The following is a 16,046-nucleotide window of genomic DNA, read 5'->3' on the forward strand; positions in this document are numbered from 1 at the left end:
GTATAGGATTTGGACATAAGGGACAAGGGGAAGGGTATTCTAGGCAAAACAAAACAAAGCAAAACAAACAAAAAACCAGCATGGCAAAGGCTCATAGTCTTTCCATACAAGGAACAGTGACTATTTGCAGCATAGAGTACTTGAAGGTGAGTATTAGGGGAAAGCTTAGAAAGGTATGCTGGAACCAGATTATGGAGGATCTCCAGTACCTGGCTAAGGTGTTTGAACTTTATTCTGTAAGCCATGGAAGGAATTTGAGCTGGGGAGTGGTGTGGTCATTGACAGACTCCGGGAACATTAATCAGGGCAACAGTGGGTGGAGTGGATTGGAGAAGGGAGAGTCTTAGAGGAAGACGAATTTGGAGGTCATTGTAACTTCTTTATTACACCCTTTTATAAAGCCCCATACTTTTCATGAACAGCACTTATCAGTTGGTAAACATCTATTTGTGTGATTGTCTGTTTGATGCCTGTCTCCTCCACAGTGAGCTCTATAAAGGCAGATTTATCTGTTTTGCTCACTGTTGTATCCCCAGGGCCTGACACATGGAATTATGTGTTTGTTTGTTGAATAAATGAAAATAATGAAGAATCGAACTGGGATAACAGGAGTGAAAACAGTGATGGTGGATGTGAGGACTATTAGAGAGACATAGAGATGATGCAAAGGTTTCAGGTCTGGGTGGGGAGAATGTTTCAACAGCATCAAATATGGCAGAGAGTTTTGTATACCTCTGTGAATGTATAAAATCTGGTGACTTGGAAGCCACGATGACTTTTGAGAGCAGTTTCAGTGGAGTGGTGAAGGCAAAAGCCAGACTGCAAAGAAATACTGAGGTGGGAAGTGGTAATAGATAAGGCAGTTACAGCACAGCAGCGTACCCTGGAACCAAACTGCGCAGGTTCAAATCCTTGCTCTCCCACTTACTAGCTGTACGACTTTGGGTGAGGTACTTAACCTCTCTCCAGGCCTCAGTTTCTTGTCTATAAAGCTTCCATAAAAATCACAGAGTTGTAAAGAAGATATGGCATATATATACAATGGAATATTACTCAGCTATAAAAAGGGATGAGATGGAGCTATATGTAATGAGGTGGATAGACCTACAGTCTGTCATACAGAGTGAAGTAAGTCAGAAAGAGAAAGACAAATATTGTATGCTAACTCACATATACGGAATCTAAAAATGGTACTGATGAACTCAGTGACAAGAACAAGGACGCAGGTGCAGAGAATGGACTGGAGAACGCAAGGTGTGGAAGGGGGCGGGGGGTGAAGGGGAAGCTGAGACGAAGCAAGAGAGTAGCACAGACATATATATACTACCAACTGTAAAATAGCCAGTGGGAAGTTGTATAACAAAGGGAGTTCAACTCGAGGATGGAAGATGCCTTAGAGGACTGGGACAGGGAGGGTGTGGGGGGACTCGAGGGAGGGTGGGGGGGGGAGTCAAGGGAGGGAGGGAATACGGGGATATGTGTATAAAAACAGATGATTGAACTTGGTGTACCCCCCAAAAAATAAAAAATAAATAAATAAAATTTAAAAAAAAGTTTAAAAAAAAATAATAAAAGCCATGGAAACTCAAAAAAAAAATCACAGAGTTGTAAAGAATAAATAAGTAAACACATGCAAAGCTGGTAGAGCGATGCCTGACACCTAGTAAGTGCTTCTGAAGGTTTGCAATTATTATTCAGCTCTTGCTCTCTAGCAGGGTCCCGTGTTTCCCCAAACCCACTAACTCTTAACACCCTCTTATTCTATTTCTCCAGATCTCAATTTTCCAGCCCCAGGAAAGGCTTCCTATCTTTATGGGGCAGCTAGAGTGATGTGGGGTTTTTACCTTCTTGTCTGTTGTCTGCTCATCAGAGTCTAGACTCTGGTTTTTATTCCCCTTTACCTTCTCTATTGTCTATTGTTATTTCTTCTCTAGAAATAGTGGGGTGAACTCTAGTAGACCCCGGAGAGCAAGCACATTTTGTCTCCCCTACTTAACAGCAAGGAGGGTGGGGTCCCCGTTGAATTTTGTAGGATCTTTTTAACTTTACTTTTTGAGTTTCTTTCTTTCTCTTTCTCTCTCTCTCTTTCTTTCTTTCTTTATTGCAGTTCACCCCTCATTCCGCTGAGGAAACGTCAACCTGGGAACCAAGGCCAAAGGCCTGGGAATCTTTTTTTTTTTTATTTATTTATTATTTTTTGGGGGGGTACACCAAGTTCAATCAACTGTTTTTATACACATATCCCCGTATCTGGGAATCTTTTTAATGCCTCAAGAAAAGTGGAAAGTTGAAAAGCTCACATTTAATTTAACAAAGTCAGAAATTGCTCTGACTAAAAGCCAAACCTGGTGCATCTCTGTCTGCAGGGGCATCGGAACTAGGAAGCACTTCCTGGTTGGTGTCTCACAGCTGATGGCCCTCACGCTCTCGTGGGAACCACCACCAGGAACTACTATCTGCCACTGTGGGGCACCTACACTCTCCTTAGGAGGGCTTCTAGTGCCATTTTTGACACCTCCATTTCCATATTTCCCTAGCACCATTTCTTTGTCTAACGGTAAGTAATCAGAATCAGCACCCTCTTCTATCACAGTTTTCTATTTTTTTAAGCTCTCTTGGGATACTACACCTCCACCCAAATGGGAAAAGGAAATTTCCCGTGTCCTAGTCCACACATCTCCTGTGGATCCTTTTGCTCCCTCCTTTCCCGCAGGCATCTAGCCTCTGTGTGTAACGTTCGATCGTGTATAAACCTTGGGCCATATTCTTTGGCAGCTGTATTTAAGCCTTTCACGTAATCTGCATCACTGTTCATTTGTTATTTTCCAACTGCAAATGCACAAAAGGCATGAACTGTCTTTTCATGAGGGATTCCGCATGGTACGTGTCCTTTAGAATTCTGTTTTATCATTGTCAGTAAGCGTGAGAGCTAGAAGAGGCCGTGGAGATCATCTGTGCGACCTCCTCCTGTTTTAGATGAAGACAGTGAGGCCCAGAAAGAGGGAGTTCATTCAACAATCATTTATTGAGTGTTTAGCATGTATTAGCTGCTGTGAGGGATACAAAGATACACCAGATGCAATCCCAGCCTTCTAGAAGCTTTTTGTCTAACTGAAGTCCGTTATGGACAAGGGAGAACAGAGTAAGTTCGTATAACCTGCTAAAGTAGTGCAAAGGAAGGGAGGCGGAAGCTCTTATGGAGAGACCAGTGACATCATCATGAAAAATGCCATTGAAGCTGAAACTTGAAGGGTTTCATAGAGATCAGGACTGGAAACATTCCAGACAGAGGCTTTGCTCACAGCTAAAAAAAAGCAGTCTAGATTGGTTTAGAGAGAAATATACAGGAGATAATGCAGAAAAGCAGATCGGGGCCCGCGGAAGGTGTTCAATACTTCCCCTGCCCACATCCCACACCCCTCCCCTACCAGGCTGGCCCTGCTGGGCTTTCTGGGTCTAACCTGAATGTCACCTCCTCAGAGAAGCCTTCCCTGGGCACTGTCTCTAAGCGGGCCCCTCGCTATATTATCCTCTATTGCTGCATCCTCTATTTCTTTCACAGCATTTAGTATAACAGGTAATTATATACTTAGTTACTTGTTTGTTGCCCTCCCCCACTAGACTGGAAGCTCCTCGAGGGCAGGGACTGTGTTCATTTGATTTGCCATTGTATTTCCAGCACCAAACACAAGTCCTGTCATGAGGTGCTCGCCGGGTCGTGGCTCTTGTTATCGCGAGGGTAGGGGCAGTGCTAATGAAAACAAAGCACTAAAATGAACAGACACTGTAAAGAATCAAGTTTTGGTAGGCGATTGGATATGATGACCAAAGGAGAGAGATCAGATTTCGAGCCTAGGTGACTAGGAAAATGGTGGCACTTAGGAGGGGGGGAAGAGGGAGTGAAGGAGTCTTCCTTGAAGCCAAAGGGCTCCAGGGAGTAACGGAGCCACCGCAAGGAGCAGGGGATGTGGCATATTCATCTTTCTATGACGCTAAGGCTGAGAGAGGAGTCTTTGGAAGTCATGCTTGGGAGATCCTGGCTGACCGAGAGCTTCTGGGCACTCAATAAACTTGTGCTTAACAAACACGTGGTCAGTAAGTGGGAGCAGAGCTGGGAGACTGTTCAGTTCCTGGCGAGAAGGCAGCAGAGTGAAAAGGGGAAGGAGCTAAAGGAGAGGAAGCGGTTGGAGATGAAAAGGAGTCATAATTGATGCAGCAAGATCCCAGAGGAAGTACCAGGGCCTCCAGGATGGAAGCTCTCCATAAAACAGCAAACAAAATTCACATTCAGCACAGGTTTGGGCCGTGTCAAATCTCTTCCCTCCAAGCTTGAGTCAAAGACTAGGACATCTCTTTTACTGAGCACCTGCTATGCGACAGATACTGTGCCAAATGCTGGAAATGGGAAGGCAAATAGGACAGTCTCTGCTCTCAGAGAGGAGTCAAGGAGCGGAAGCCAGATGTCAAGAGAGAAGGGCCTGAAAACGCGTGGCAGAGGGAGAAACAGCACAGCACTTGAGAGCACAGACACTGCGGTCGGCCTGCGCTTGACTCATAGCTCTGCCTCAGGAAAATGAGGATAAGAGCACCAACCTCATAGGGATGTTTCTGGCAATAAATGAATTAAAATCCACAAAGCACTGAGCACAGTGCCTGTCACACAGTAAGTGTGAAATAAATGTTAGCTGTTACGATGACGGCGAAAGGTCTTACAGGGTCTCACAGCACAAAGGAAGGAATGGTCAATGTGACCCATGGTGGTGGAGGAAGAAGAGGTGCTTCAGGAAAGGCAGCATAAAACGAGGGGAAGTCTTGAATCAAGTCATAAAATGTTGAGGAGTTTTCCAGGTGAGCAAGATGGGGTGGCAGCGAGGGCATTTATAGGCAGAAAAAAAAAAAAAAAGTCAGCGAAGACACAGGGTTGTGCTGCGTTCAGAGAACTCACAGCTGGAGTAGACGGGGCCACAGCAAAAGATGAGGCAGGAGAGAAAGGGCAGGCCTGACGGTGGAAGGGTCTCGCTGAGGATCTTGGACTCTTCCCTGTAGGCGACAGGGCCCCACAGGAAGGGAGGGTGCTTTAGTAGGCAGATTCTGTCAGCTACAGGGAAGATGGCTGCGGTGAGAGGAAGGCCAGTCAGGAGAACATCCTCTTGCACGCCTTCTTCACTGCCAGCAAGCAGGTCTGAATCCTTCTTCCCAAACCACCCACTTTCCAGTCCCCTGACATGCGCTAGATGCTTCTGGTGAGAGTGCGAGTGCTGGGGAGGGACAGGACGCAGAGGGAGCCCATTAGGTCTAATGTGGAAACCACCAGTGGGTATCACTGTGCAACAACGGGCTCCGTGCTGCAGATAAAATCTAGTTGGGGCTTCACAGCTGAAACAAACTATCCTCGGCGAAAGCTCTTACTACCAAGACCCTGTTGGTTTGGCAGGAACCAAGGTGTGTGGGGGTGGGAGGACAGTTCTGCTGTTTCTGGGAAGTGTTGAGGAAAAGAGGCTTTTGAGGAAATTGGAATTTGAGCTTCAGAAAGTTACTTGCAGTAATAATAGAATGTCGTAGAGGTGCTATAGAACTGACTGAATGGGTCAGAGGATTAGTGGCATCGAGGCCATGAAATCCTAGGTGGGAACAGGGATGAAAGACAAAACATGGGCGCACTAAGGTGAGCATCTTCTACAGGTGCTTGCTTGTGGGGCTGCCTTGAGAAAGCTAAGGCTCGCTCATCAGCCAGCCACTCTGACACCGTGGGCCTCCAGGGGTTGACACCAGGCAAGTGTTGTCCCTGTGGAGAGGGCTCTGTTGTCCTTTAGCGCTGATCTTTCTGCTCAAGGAGCCCAGTGTCCCTTTTCAGTCCCATCCTTTTTAGCGTGACCTTGACCCGCTCAGGATATTCCCCTTCTAGTCTCTTCCCAGTCCTGCAGCTCAACCCCTACTTTCCTCTGTATCCATATTAGCTTCATCCTTGAGCATAAGTGCCACACTTGTTTTGGGTAAAGATTTTGCTTTCATTAGCTAATTTCTAGAACCACTTTCACCTTAAGATAAAGTTGATCATTCGTATCTGAACAAATATTTTATGCAGTCATGAGTACCATCCTAGGAATGTTTTAATTTAAGGTCTGTTAGAGACAAAGAGACTGGGGCGTGACTGGCTGTGCTGTCAGCAACAGAGCCGAGGAGAGAGCGCAGCGTTGCCTCCCTGTGGAGCAGCGGGAGAGTTCAGGGTGAGGGTGTCCACCTCTGCTCTTTCCAAGTTGCTCAGCATCTTCCCACCGGGGCTGCATGTTCTTCAGCTGCACCGCCTCTAGGAGGGACAACAGCTGTGGAGCCGGAGTCTCAGCGCAGCGGGATTAGAGGCCAGCTCTTTGTGCCCTTTGCACTTAGGACCTGGACTTCCTTAAAACCCCACGGAGCACTTCAGGGACTCCTTTTCTGTCAGGCTGCCTTCTAGCAAATGAGAGACTGTGTGAAAAGAAACACCCTGCAAATTGCCAAGCACTGCAGACAGCTACGGACTGTTGTCCTCGCTGTGGTTCAGCCCCACACACTGAGTCATGGGTCTTGACCTGAACCACAGCAGGACGTCCTCAGGCTTCCCCACACGAGCTGCAGGGACATCAGCCATGTCACAGAAGCCTGCTTTCAGCACTCCTGCTCTCGTCAGACGGCTGCCGGGATGACTGCCACCCTGCTCTGCAAACTGAGCCCACCTCACTCTCATTCCCCCTGTGCTCTGATGCTTTCTAGTAGCCGGGAGGCCAGCTTTTTCTTACCATATTTATGATTCGGTTCTCTGCTGCTCCCTTGGCTCCCGCTTTCTCTAACAAATTCTCTGTGCTGCAGTAGGCACCTCCTGTCTTGTGCACCTTTGCCATTTTGCCCCAAAGGACGTGGACGCCCTCCACAGACACCTGGCCAGCACTACCTTAGGCAGTTTTGGGGCGCGGGGGTAGAAGACCGAGCACATGGCTTTCACAAAGGACCTGTTATGACCACAGGAGTCTAGAGCCACCTAGAGGAACACTTGACTTGGTCAACTGATGGTTACTAAGGAGAGAGCCTTTTGGCCCCCAAAGGTCTGGGACATTTTTCCCACTGCCGTGCCCCCCACCCTCCCCTCAACTACTTCAAGAAGGTCTCTGAGCCACAGTTCATTGCAACTATCATTTATTAAAAAATATATGTCTCCTTGGAAGGAACACTGGTAAACCAGCTAGTGTCATGCTTGCTTTGAATCTCTGCTTTTCTTCCCTGGGAGGGGTAGAGGGTTGAGCATCATTCAGACTACAGCGCTTAATATCACAGACATCAACAACACTTCCAGCTCACCCCCTCCTCACCAGAGTCATAACTGGCCTCCACTTTACCCCTCTTGCCTTCAATCCAGTGCACTGCCCAGGTAAAGCTGCTGCCCTTTCTTTACCCACATTCTGGGCCCCACACTTTACAGTTAGCCTCCTCATGCTGGTAGACCTGTTAACAGATTTCCTAAATTTGGCTGGCAGTGCTCAAAGCATCTCCAACGTGTGTCGTCTGCACCAGTTGTAACACAGTGGGCTAGGAAACAACAGTCTCAACCCTGGGGCCAAGCATGTCCATGCTCTGGTCCCCTGTGTCGTGCCTCCAGCATGGAGCTGAGGGAGGCATGGTGGCTTCAAAGGAGCACCGTGGGGTGGGGGTGGGGGGGGCCTGAGCCACACCTGCCACCTGCATTTGTGGTCTGACAAAAACCCCCTTGACCACAATCACTGCCCTCTGACTCTGGGAAAAAGCAACAAGGTTTCACATCTCAACAGTAAGTGCATCTCAGCTCTACAGCTCAAACTGACAGCATTAAAGTCTATTTTCTTCTTAAAGAAACAGTAAGCTACCAGCTGTTGGAGAAGGGCTGGGGTAGGTAGGGCACATGAAGGAGCTGCGAAAAAACCCAAATCAAACTTTTCATTACACGGCTAGCCGAGCTCAGGGCCTTCCCACTGTCCCAGCGCAGAGCTAGAAAGCAAGTGGCGCCCCATCCCTGCTAGTGGGCCCCATAATGGGGCCTCAGCTGAGCCCAGCATGTCCCTGGCAGGTGAGTGAAGGGACACGTTACGACAGGAGCCCCAGCTCCCGCTGGTTGTCACCTGCCCCCACTCCCCCTTCCGCTAGTGAGATGGCCAAGCCCAGGTCACCCAGGCTACCCCGAGGCCTGGCTCCCCCAGAACATCATGACCCTTTAGAACCCGCTCAAACTGGATTCTACGCATTCACTTAAATAGTAAAAGTAAAATCTGGAAGAATGAAAAGGCTGACACAGTAGCACAACATGGTTTTGGTTTAACAGCAGCTTAAAAATGAACAAAAAGGAAACCTCTCATGCAGACACATCAGGTGGCATAAAACAATCAGCAATTTAATATGGTGGGAGCACCGTTAGCCATTCTCTCGCTTCCCACACGCGGGCCTGACTGTGCCCCACGGGCAGCATCGGCTCTAGGGTCATGGCTCCAAGCCTCTGGCCCCCAGGCAAAAGCCCCTTCTCACTGGCCTCCGGCTGACCCCTCCTAGAGAAAAGCCCAGCTCTCAAGAGAATGACCAATGCGAGTGCCCTCGGTACAGCACTTACTACCACTTTCACTCCCTCCCCAACCAGTTGGGATATAAGATGCCATCTGATTGGAATATGAAAATTAAAGCATTTCTCTAATAACACAGTACCGTTGATGAAGTCTCCATAGATTTTCTAGTCCAAATGCATGTGAATATATATATATATTATATGAGAGTGTATAATATATATATATAATAATTTCTATATATTTTATATAAATTACATATATATATCTATATATAAATAAGATACTTTCTGTCGCCATGACCGCGCCGTCCTGAGCCACGAGGCAGCATACAGATCGTAGCAGAGCCCGGGAGCCTCTCCTCGCATGGTGTGCGGGGCTCGCTTCATAAGCCACGCAGCTGTCCAGTCTGTCTTTCCTTCAGTCCTCCTCTCTTCTCTTCGCTTCTGCTTGGTTTTATGAAAACGATGACTCTGATGGATTTGCACCTGTGCTAGTGCTTGGGAAAGGTCCATGCAGGAATGGGCACAGTCACATGATGAGTGAGATGGCATCATCCCAAAAAATAAACCAAAACAAAACAAAAATTTAAAAAAACAGAACAGGACTAGAAAACTCAATTTTTTGGACATATCTAAAAAAGGGGATAAGAACAGTAGTCATTTGTTCTCCCCATGGGGACAGGAATGAAGAGGGAGGAGGGAAGAGGGACTTGATTTCTTCTGTTCACAATAGAATGGTTGGAGGGGATTCTTCAGAGTTTTTCAGGGGATGGGACCCAAATGTAGTGCCCAGACTGGTCCTCAATGATTTGTTTGATTTTGTTATAAATCTCTTCCAGTGAGTCACCCTGTACAATGGCTGAAGAGGAAAACAGAATTATTATTGTGGTCCACAGCACCACCCAAACCCTGACAGCCTGGCCCATCCCAATCGTCCCACAGCTCAGCCCCACTCATTCACTAGGCAGCCGTCCGGGAGCCCGGGGCACGATGTCAACTTGCTGAGACAGTGAGACTGGGTGGCAATGAGTAGTAAAATGTGTTGTTCAAAAAATGTTTACTGAGCACCCACTAGATGCCAGACCTTGCAGCTTGTGCTGCTCTTGGCTGCCATGAAGGTGGCAGCTGGTAATTCTAATGCAGCCTCAACCAGAAGATTTGGAAAATCCTGGTTATCCAGTGCAAGAGCTGAAGGCCACAATTTCTGGCAAGAAGCAGTGCTCCTGGGGCCATCACATCTGCTCTATGTCAGAGGTCAACCCGGCAAACAAGGACACGGATGCTAACAGCAGAGGGAGCTCCAATACCCAAGGTATGTGAGGACAGTTATGAATCCTGTCCCCAGGTAACCTTGCAGCACCACCAGCTAGAGTTTACTCAGCACCAACCTGTTCACATATGTCACCACACTTCAAAAGGTAAGCAACACATTACACAAAAACCTTCTCAACCTTTTAGGAACTGACCATCTAAAGTAGGTGAACATATAACACGCACACACACGTGTGCACACAGTGCCGGAGAGCCTGAGCACCACACCAGGGAAACATCACCATCATCAACAAACGTGCATTGAGCGCGTAAAACAGGCGAGGCCAAGGGCTGGATGGGGGAGCCTGGGAGGGAGGGAAACAAACTAAAACAGGGAGCCTACAATCTAGGAAGGACGCGAAGACAAAATGAACAAAAACCATCAAAGGCAGCACTTGGTGATGGTGGCTGTTACCATAAACTGGCTAAACTCCTCTCGCTGGAGGGCGCTTGAGTACTTTGGAAACGCTTGAGCTCAAAAGCACCCAGAAACTCTGTGCAAGGTGTCTAGGCCTCTTGGAAACACTCACAGAACAGGTGTCCGGCTGCTCCCATGTTACCCTAGCTGCGCAGCGGGGAGACTGACCTGTGAAGTATTCTCCAAACTCCTGCTCCAGTTTCATGGCTTTGTCATAGATCTTATTTGCTTGTTCATATGTCTGCCGTCGGTTCATTTCCCTGCCAAAGACACGGAAGAAAATAGTACCTAACTAGGTTCTATGTTTTGATTAACAAGAAGGATTGTTCTAGGCTCCCTGAAAAGCTGCTCAGCTGCCCTCTGAGGGCACCAGTGGCCCAAGGTTCAACACCTTCCTCAAACCTTCCAGGTTTGAAAGCTCAACCAGGAATACACGCACGGGCACTCGAATCCAAAGGAGCCCCCACTGCACAGAGTGGGGCGCAGACATTCCACTGAGCACCCGTTGGGTCTTACCCCTGCCCAACAGACCGCTTGATTTTTCATTTCCTTTCTAGGGCCCTCTCTTAGCCAAGAGTCTCAGCAAATACTTACATAAGCGCTTCAATGGACTTGGGCTTGATGAAAATGGCAATGGGGTAAAGTTGTGACTGCTGCAGCCTCTTGATAGCATTGCCAGAAACATCTAAGATGCAGTGCTTGCCCTGAAAAAGCAAGGACTGGCATCAGTCCACCCAGTCCCTATCTACCCACTGTGCTGACCCAAACATCCACCTGCCAGAAACATGGATCATCCAGAGAGGCCTGGAAGATTCTACCGCTGAGGTACCGAGGCTCCACATTTTGCTCCTACAACCCAGAAAAGGCCACACGTGCAGATGCAGGTGGGTGGCGCTCTGGGGTGGGTTTGCACAGAAGAGACAGACGCCTCCAACCAGGCGCTGGGAACACGGAGCGCAGGCGTGGCTGTGGTCAGCACCGCCGCGGCAGGCCATGTGCTGGAAGGATGAGGACCCACACGGCACTCTGGCAGGAGCATTTCTGTGCTCCCTTTGAGGGTGATTTCATAGGGCCACCACCTCTCTCCTTACCCTCTCTGCAACTGCCCTCACTGACTGGATGCTGGTCCCATAGAGATTATCGTTGAATTGACCCGCCTCAATGAACTTGTTGTCCTGAATATCCTTTTCCATCTGTTCTCGGGACACCACAAAGTGGTAGTCTTGCCCGTCCACTTCATTATCACGCCGAGGCCGGGTAGTATCTGCAGGGAGAGGAAATGCTCTGTGGTGCAGGGACAAAGACCTGCCCCAAGCTGCCGAGAGCTGACTTGTTCCCCACCCCCCCACCCCCCAGCTGGGCCCCAGGGCCACTCCAGTGCTTTTCAGATGAGTGGGGTAAAGAGTCTGGGAAGAAGTCTGTCTTGCCTACATCTCTTCTAACTGCCAGGTCTACACACAGGGAGCTATCTGCTTTAGCTTCAATTGGACCAGAAAGGTGGGGTTTCCTGGGCCAAGGTCTGGCAGAGAGAGGGTGCCAAATGTGGTACAGAAGCCAGCAAGCCTAACAAGCCACCCAGCAGGCCGCACCCACACCTCATGGGCTGGGCACCCCCAAGCGTCCAATCGTTCCTGACCATCACCACTCAAGCTCCTCTCCAAGGGAGCAAGCAGGCTGGCCTGATGTCTCAACCCTCCCCACTGCATCAGCTTCGGGGCAATGCATTGCTGCTTAATCTCTTCCAGGGTGTTTATATATATATTTTTAATATTTATTTATTTGGCTGCGACAGGTCTCAGTTGCGGCATGCAGGATTTTCGTTGTGGCATGTGGGATCTTTAGTTATGGCAGGCATGCGGGTTCTAGTTCTCTGACCAGGGATCAAACCCAGGCTCCCAGCATTGGTAGCATGGAGTCTTAGCCACTGGACCACCAGGGAAGTCCCTCTTCCAGGGTGTTACATGCACCCTGTTCATGGAGAACCCTAGAATCCAGCCGCAGGCCCTTTCCATAAAACATCAGAGCAACAATTCCCAGAGCACCAACACCTCCCTCCCAAAGACGCCCTGGGCTCTTACGCGGTACACAGGATCCAAATTTATGTGGGAACTCCGAAATCAGATCATCGTTGACTCTATCCTTCATTGGGCCCAGGATGATGACAGGCCTTGCATAGTGAACTGGAAAGCAAGCACGGAGACAGTCAGTGAGGCGCCCACCAGACGGCCTGTCCTCCCTCCCCATCTGCCTAGAGCACTGAGGCTCTGGAGCCACAACTCAGATGGGACAGCGCATCTTCAGCCATTCTGCTTTTTAACTACAGAGACATCAAAGAGCCTTTAACTTAAGAATATCTAAGTCCTGTATGCTAACTCACATATACAGAATCTAAAAATGGTACTGATGAACTCAGTGACAAGAATAAGGACGCAGATGCAGAGAATGGACTGGAGAGCTTGAGGTTTGGGAGGGGGCGGGGGGTGAAGGGGAAGCTGAGACGAAGCGAGAGAGTAGCACAGACACATATATACTACCAACTGTAAAATAGATAGCCAGTGGGAAGTTGTTGTATAACAAAGGGAGTTCAACTCGAGGATGGAAGACGCCTTAGAGGACTGGGGCGGGGAGGGTGGGGGGGACTAGAGGGAGGGTGGGGGGCTAGTCAAGGGAAGGAGGGAGGGAATACAGGGATATGTGTATAAAAACAGATGATTGAACTTGGTGTACCCCCCAAAAAATAATAAATAAATAAAAATTAAAAAAAAAAGTCAGAGTTGAAAAGAAAAAAAAAAAAAAAAAAGAATATCTAAGTCCAAGGCAACTCTGAAATCAGAAGCATCTCCCCTTCCGACAGATTCAGGAGAAATCTCTGCACGGGCACCAACACGGACAAGGTTTTTTCAGAGTAGCCACTGAAGGGAGGGACCAGAGCCTCTCTTTTAGCAGTAGCCACACCCACTGAAATCGATCTTTGCCACCCTTGTCAACCTGTTCTATCCTTCGGAAAGCATCCCAGCAGCAAGCAAAGGTATGGTGAGGGATGCACTGTGGGTGGCCCTCCCCCTTCTCTCTAATGCCGGGAAGAAGTAGACAAGAAGGAGGCACCCAGGGGCTGGCGGCCCTCCTACTCTCCCACGTTCACTCCTCCACCGCCATGGCCAACCACTGGGTTGGGCCCCACGAGCACCAGACTCGCTCAAAGGCAAGACTCTCAGAAGGGGGCTTACTTTCTTGCCGTGTCACTGGCTCATATGACAAAATAGCATCCTCTTGTCCTTCTGCAAGAAAAAAGGGAGACGTTAGCACTTTATAATCTACCGCCCTGTGTCCTCACCTCCCTACAACATTCACTTCACCCCCACTTCTGCCAGAAAACAGTCTTGTCAACTGGTACTTGCTAATACCTGCCCTGGGCCTGTCTACTTCCCATTGGCAAGAAAGCACAGGAAGCCCTTCACCACCCCTGGGACAGGAGTCAGGAGTCCTCTTGTTCAGCAAAATATAGCTGAGCAAAGGGATGTGACCCAGAAGCCATGAAGCCTCCACCGAAAACCACCTCAATTTCTCAGAACTCTTCTTATAGGTGCTAGTCAACTGTGCTCAGTTGCCGTCTTGCTCTGATAAGAATCACAGGAAAGCTTCAACTGGTCAGACACACTGCCCGTGTCCACTAATCGCGGGCAAGGGATTCAGGGCACTCATGTAGGTCCCCAAAGCTGCAGCTAATCTTTGCCCTTTTAAGAGTCTACCTATCTCCCCTTCATTGGAAGAAGCATCCAGAAAAGTGGCACAAAGCTGGGCTAAGGTCCCCAGTGCCCTTTAAGAGCAGTGCCGAGCCCTGCTCTCCCCTCGTGGTAGAGCTCTGTCTATCCTACCAACAGCTCTTCCTAAAACAGTCACCAAGGAACTTGGCACTGGGCGCTAGGAGGCCCCAAAGGCAGTGCCGGGGAAGGCAGCGATATGTGCATCCAGCCCCGGGATGCGTCCTCAGGGCCTCCAGCCACAACTCTGAGAGGCCAGTATAGTCCCAAAGTTCATGAGGTTTGAATTGTGGCTTCTCTGGCCTGGTCACAGGATCTCTGAAGGAAAACCGGGCAGTTATCTGGTCATTTAGCCCAGCGAAAAGGCAAGGACACCAAGCCTCAACCCAGGAGGTACTAGTGACCTGGAAAGGCAATTTAGGACAATATCCCCCAGGAGCCATTCTTTTGGTCTCTGAGCAAATCAGTAAAACTGGCAGCACCTACAGCCCATAATGCCCATGGCAGGGATTTGCTCACTGGCAGCTCACCCTTCCCAGGGCCCAGGGAAGATTTTAACTGAGGTCCTGGCCAGAACTGAAGGGCTTATACTCTCCTTTAACCCACAGCCTAAACCCCATCCCATAAGGAAAAAAAGGCCACAGCATTTCCAGGATCTCCAAGTGTACATGGCTAAAAGAAGCACTAGCCTCTGAACAGAAATGGCAGCTGTGCAACGCTGGAATGAGGATGGCTGGGACACGTGGTAGAGCTACATGACATGGGGGAGAATGACACACACTTACTGGAACTGCTTTCGCTGTCACTGGTGTTGGATGTCACTCCCTCTGCAAGCCAACAAGAAAGAGACTCCGATTCAGAACACACCACTGAGAGGTCACACGCGGCACAAAACTCAAATGCTCCAAGAGTGAGACACTGAGCTGCCAACCAAGTCAGGCCACAGGAGGCCTGCCACATCAGGCTACCAGCTGGGAGGCGCAGCTCCAATTCTGAGCTCCTGGCCACCTCGCACTTGTCCCCAGGGCCCTCTGGGTCTGCCAAGGTCCTCCCTATAGACTGCCAGCTTCCATTCTTTGGCAGCATCCTCTTCATCTGAATCAAAAGAACTGACTTGGATGGTTTCGAAATCCTATCCCAAAATGCACCTCCCAATGCTAACAACAGGAAAGGCAGTGACAGTAGCAAAGAGAAGCCCAGCAACCAGGATGCTCTTGAATTTCCTCCCCAGATAGAACCCCCAAAGTATAGAATTGTGCACGATTAAGATGCTAAGCACTGGGTCAGTTGAGCAATCACCAGGGAATGATGCATTGGCCATCTGGTGGAACCAACAGCCCTCCTGCCACAGCTACCTGGAAGGAGGGCTTGGCCCCAGTGGTGAAAGAGGATGCTCCTCCATCCATGGGAAGACAGACACATCAAAACACGGAGACAACGAATGAATAAGAACACTTGGAAGACAAGACGATCCTCCTGTCTCAGATTGTTGGGACCTGCCCACATTTGAGTGGGCAGAGCAGCCACACTCACAGGAGGCACAAAGCACAGTTTGGCCTAAAGAAAGCCCACCGCTCCCAAGACGACAGGAGAATGAAGATGAAACATGGATACAAACTATGGAGTGAGACGCTGCTCATTTCAGCCAAGATGACACTGTTCCAGACCGTGATATGCTGTGGCCCCCAGGAAGGACTGGCTGAGTCACCACCCATGCTAGTTCCTGAGCAACCCCCCGAGGAAGCTCCTTTACTCTAACGCCTGTGTTATTTATGGAAGGAGGGTGTACACTAACAGAGCCCGCCCAGCATGGCCGTGTGCACATACGTGCGCGCGCCCGTGTGCACAACAGGAGGCTAAGGCCCTGTCATCTAGGTCCCTTCCTTTTTCAACTCTAGGATTATTTTCCAAAGGGGAGAGGTTCGTCAGAATTTTCTTAAGCTAAAGTACCAAATATATATAGTCCATAAAATGCTGTCGAGGCCCCCATCCGCTC

At 49.1% G+C, this 16,046-nt stretch overlaps 1 protein-coding gene across 4 annotated transcripts in view; it reads right to left on the reverse strand.

Annotated features, from left to right (window-relative positions):
- Window positions 1-7,153: 7,153 nt before the first annotated feature.
- Window positions 7,154-16,046, reverse strand: part of DLG3 (discs large MAGUK scaffold protein 3) — a 62,825-nt gene continuing 53,932 nt past the window's right edge. For all 4 annotated transcript variants that reach the window (XM_057717959.1, XM_057717960.1, XM_057717961.1 and 1 more), the window contains 7 exons: window positions 14,836-14,877; window positions 13,517-13,567; window positions 12,368-12,469; window positions 11,381-11,553; window positions 10,884-10,993; window positions 10,458-10,549; window positions 7,154-9,419 (listed from right to left, as the gene is read on the reverse strand). In XM_057717959.1, coding sequence (XP_057573942.1) covers window positions 9,313-9,419; window positions 10,458-10,549; window positions 10,884-10,993; window positions 11,381-11,553; window positions 12,368-12,469; window positions 13,517-13,567; window positions 14,836-14,877 — 677 coding nt within the window. In that variant the 3' untranslated portion in view covers window positions 7,154-9,312. The remainder of the gene's footprint in view (window positions 9,420-10,457; window positions 10,550-10,883; window positions 10,994-11,380; window positions 11,554-12,367; window positions 12,470-13,516; window positions 13,568-14,835; window positions 14,878-16,046) is intronic.

The sequence above is a fragment of the Hippopotamus amphibius genome, chromosome X (assembly GCF_030028045.1).
Source record: "Hippopotamus amphibius kiboko isolate mHipAmp2 chromosome X, mHipAmp2.hap2, whole genome shotgun sequence".
Classification (NCBI taxonomy): domain Eukaryota; kingdom Metazoa; phylum Chordata; class Mammalia; order Artiodactyla; family Hippopotamidae; genus Hippopotamus; species Hippopotamus amphibius.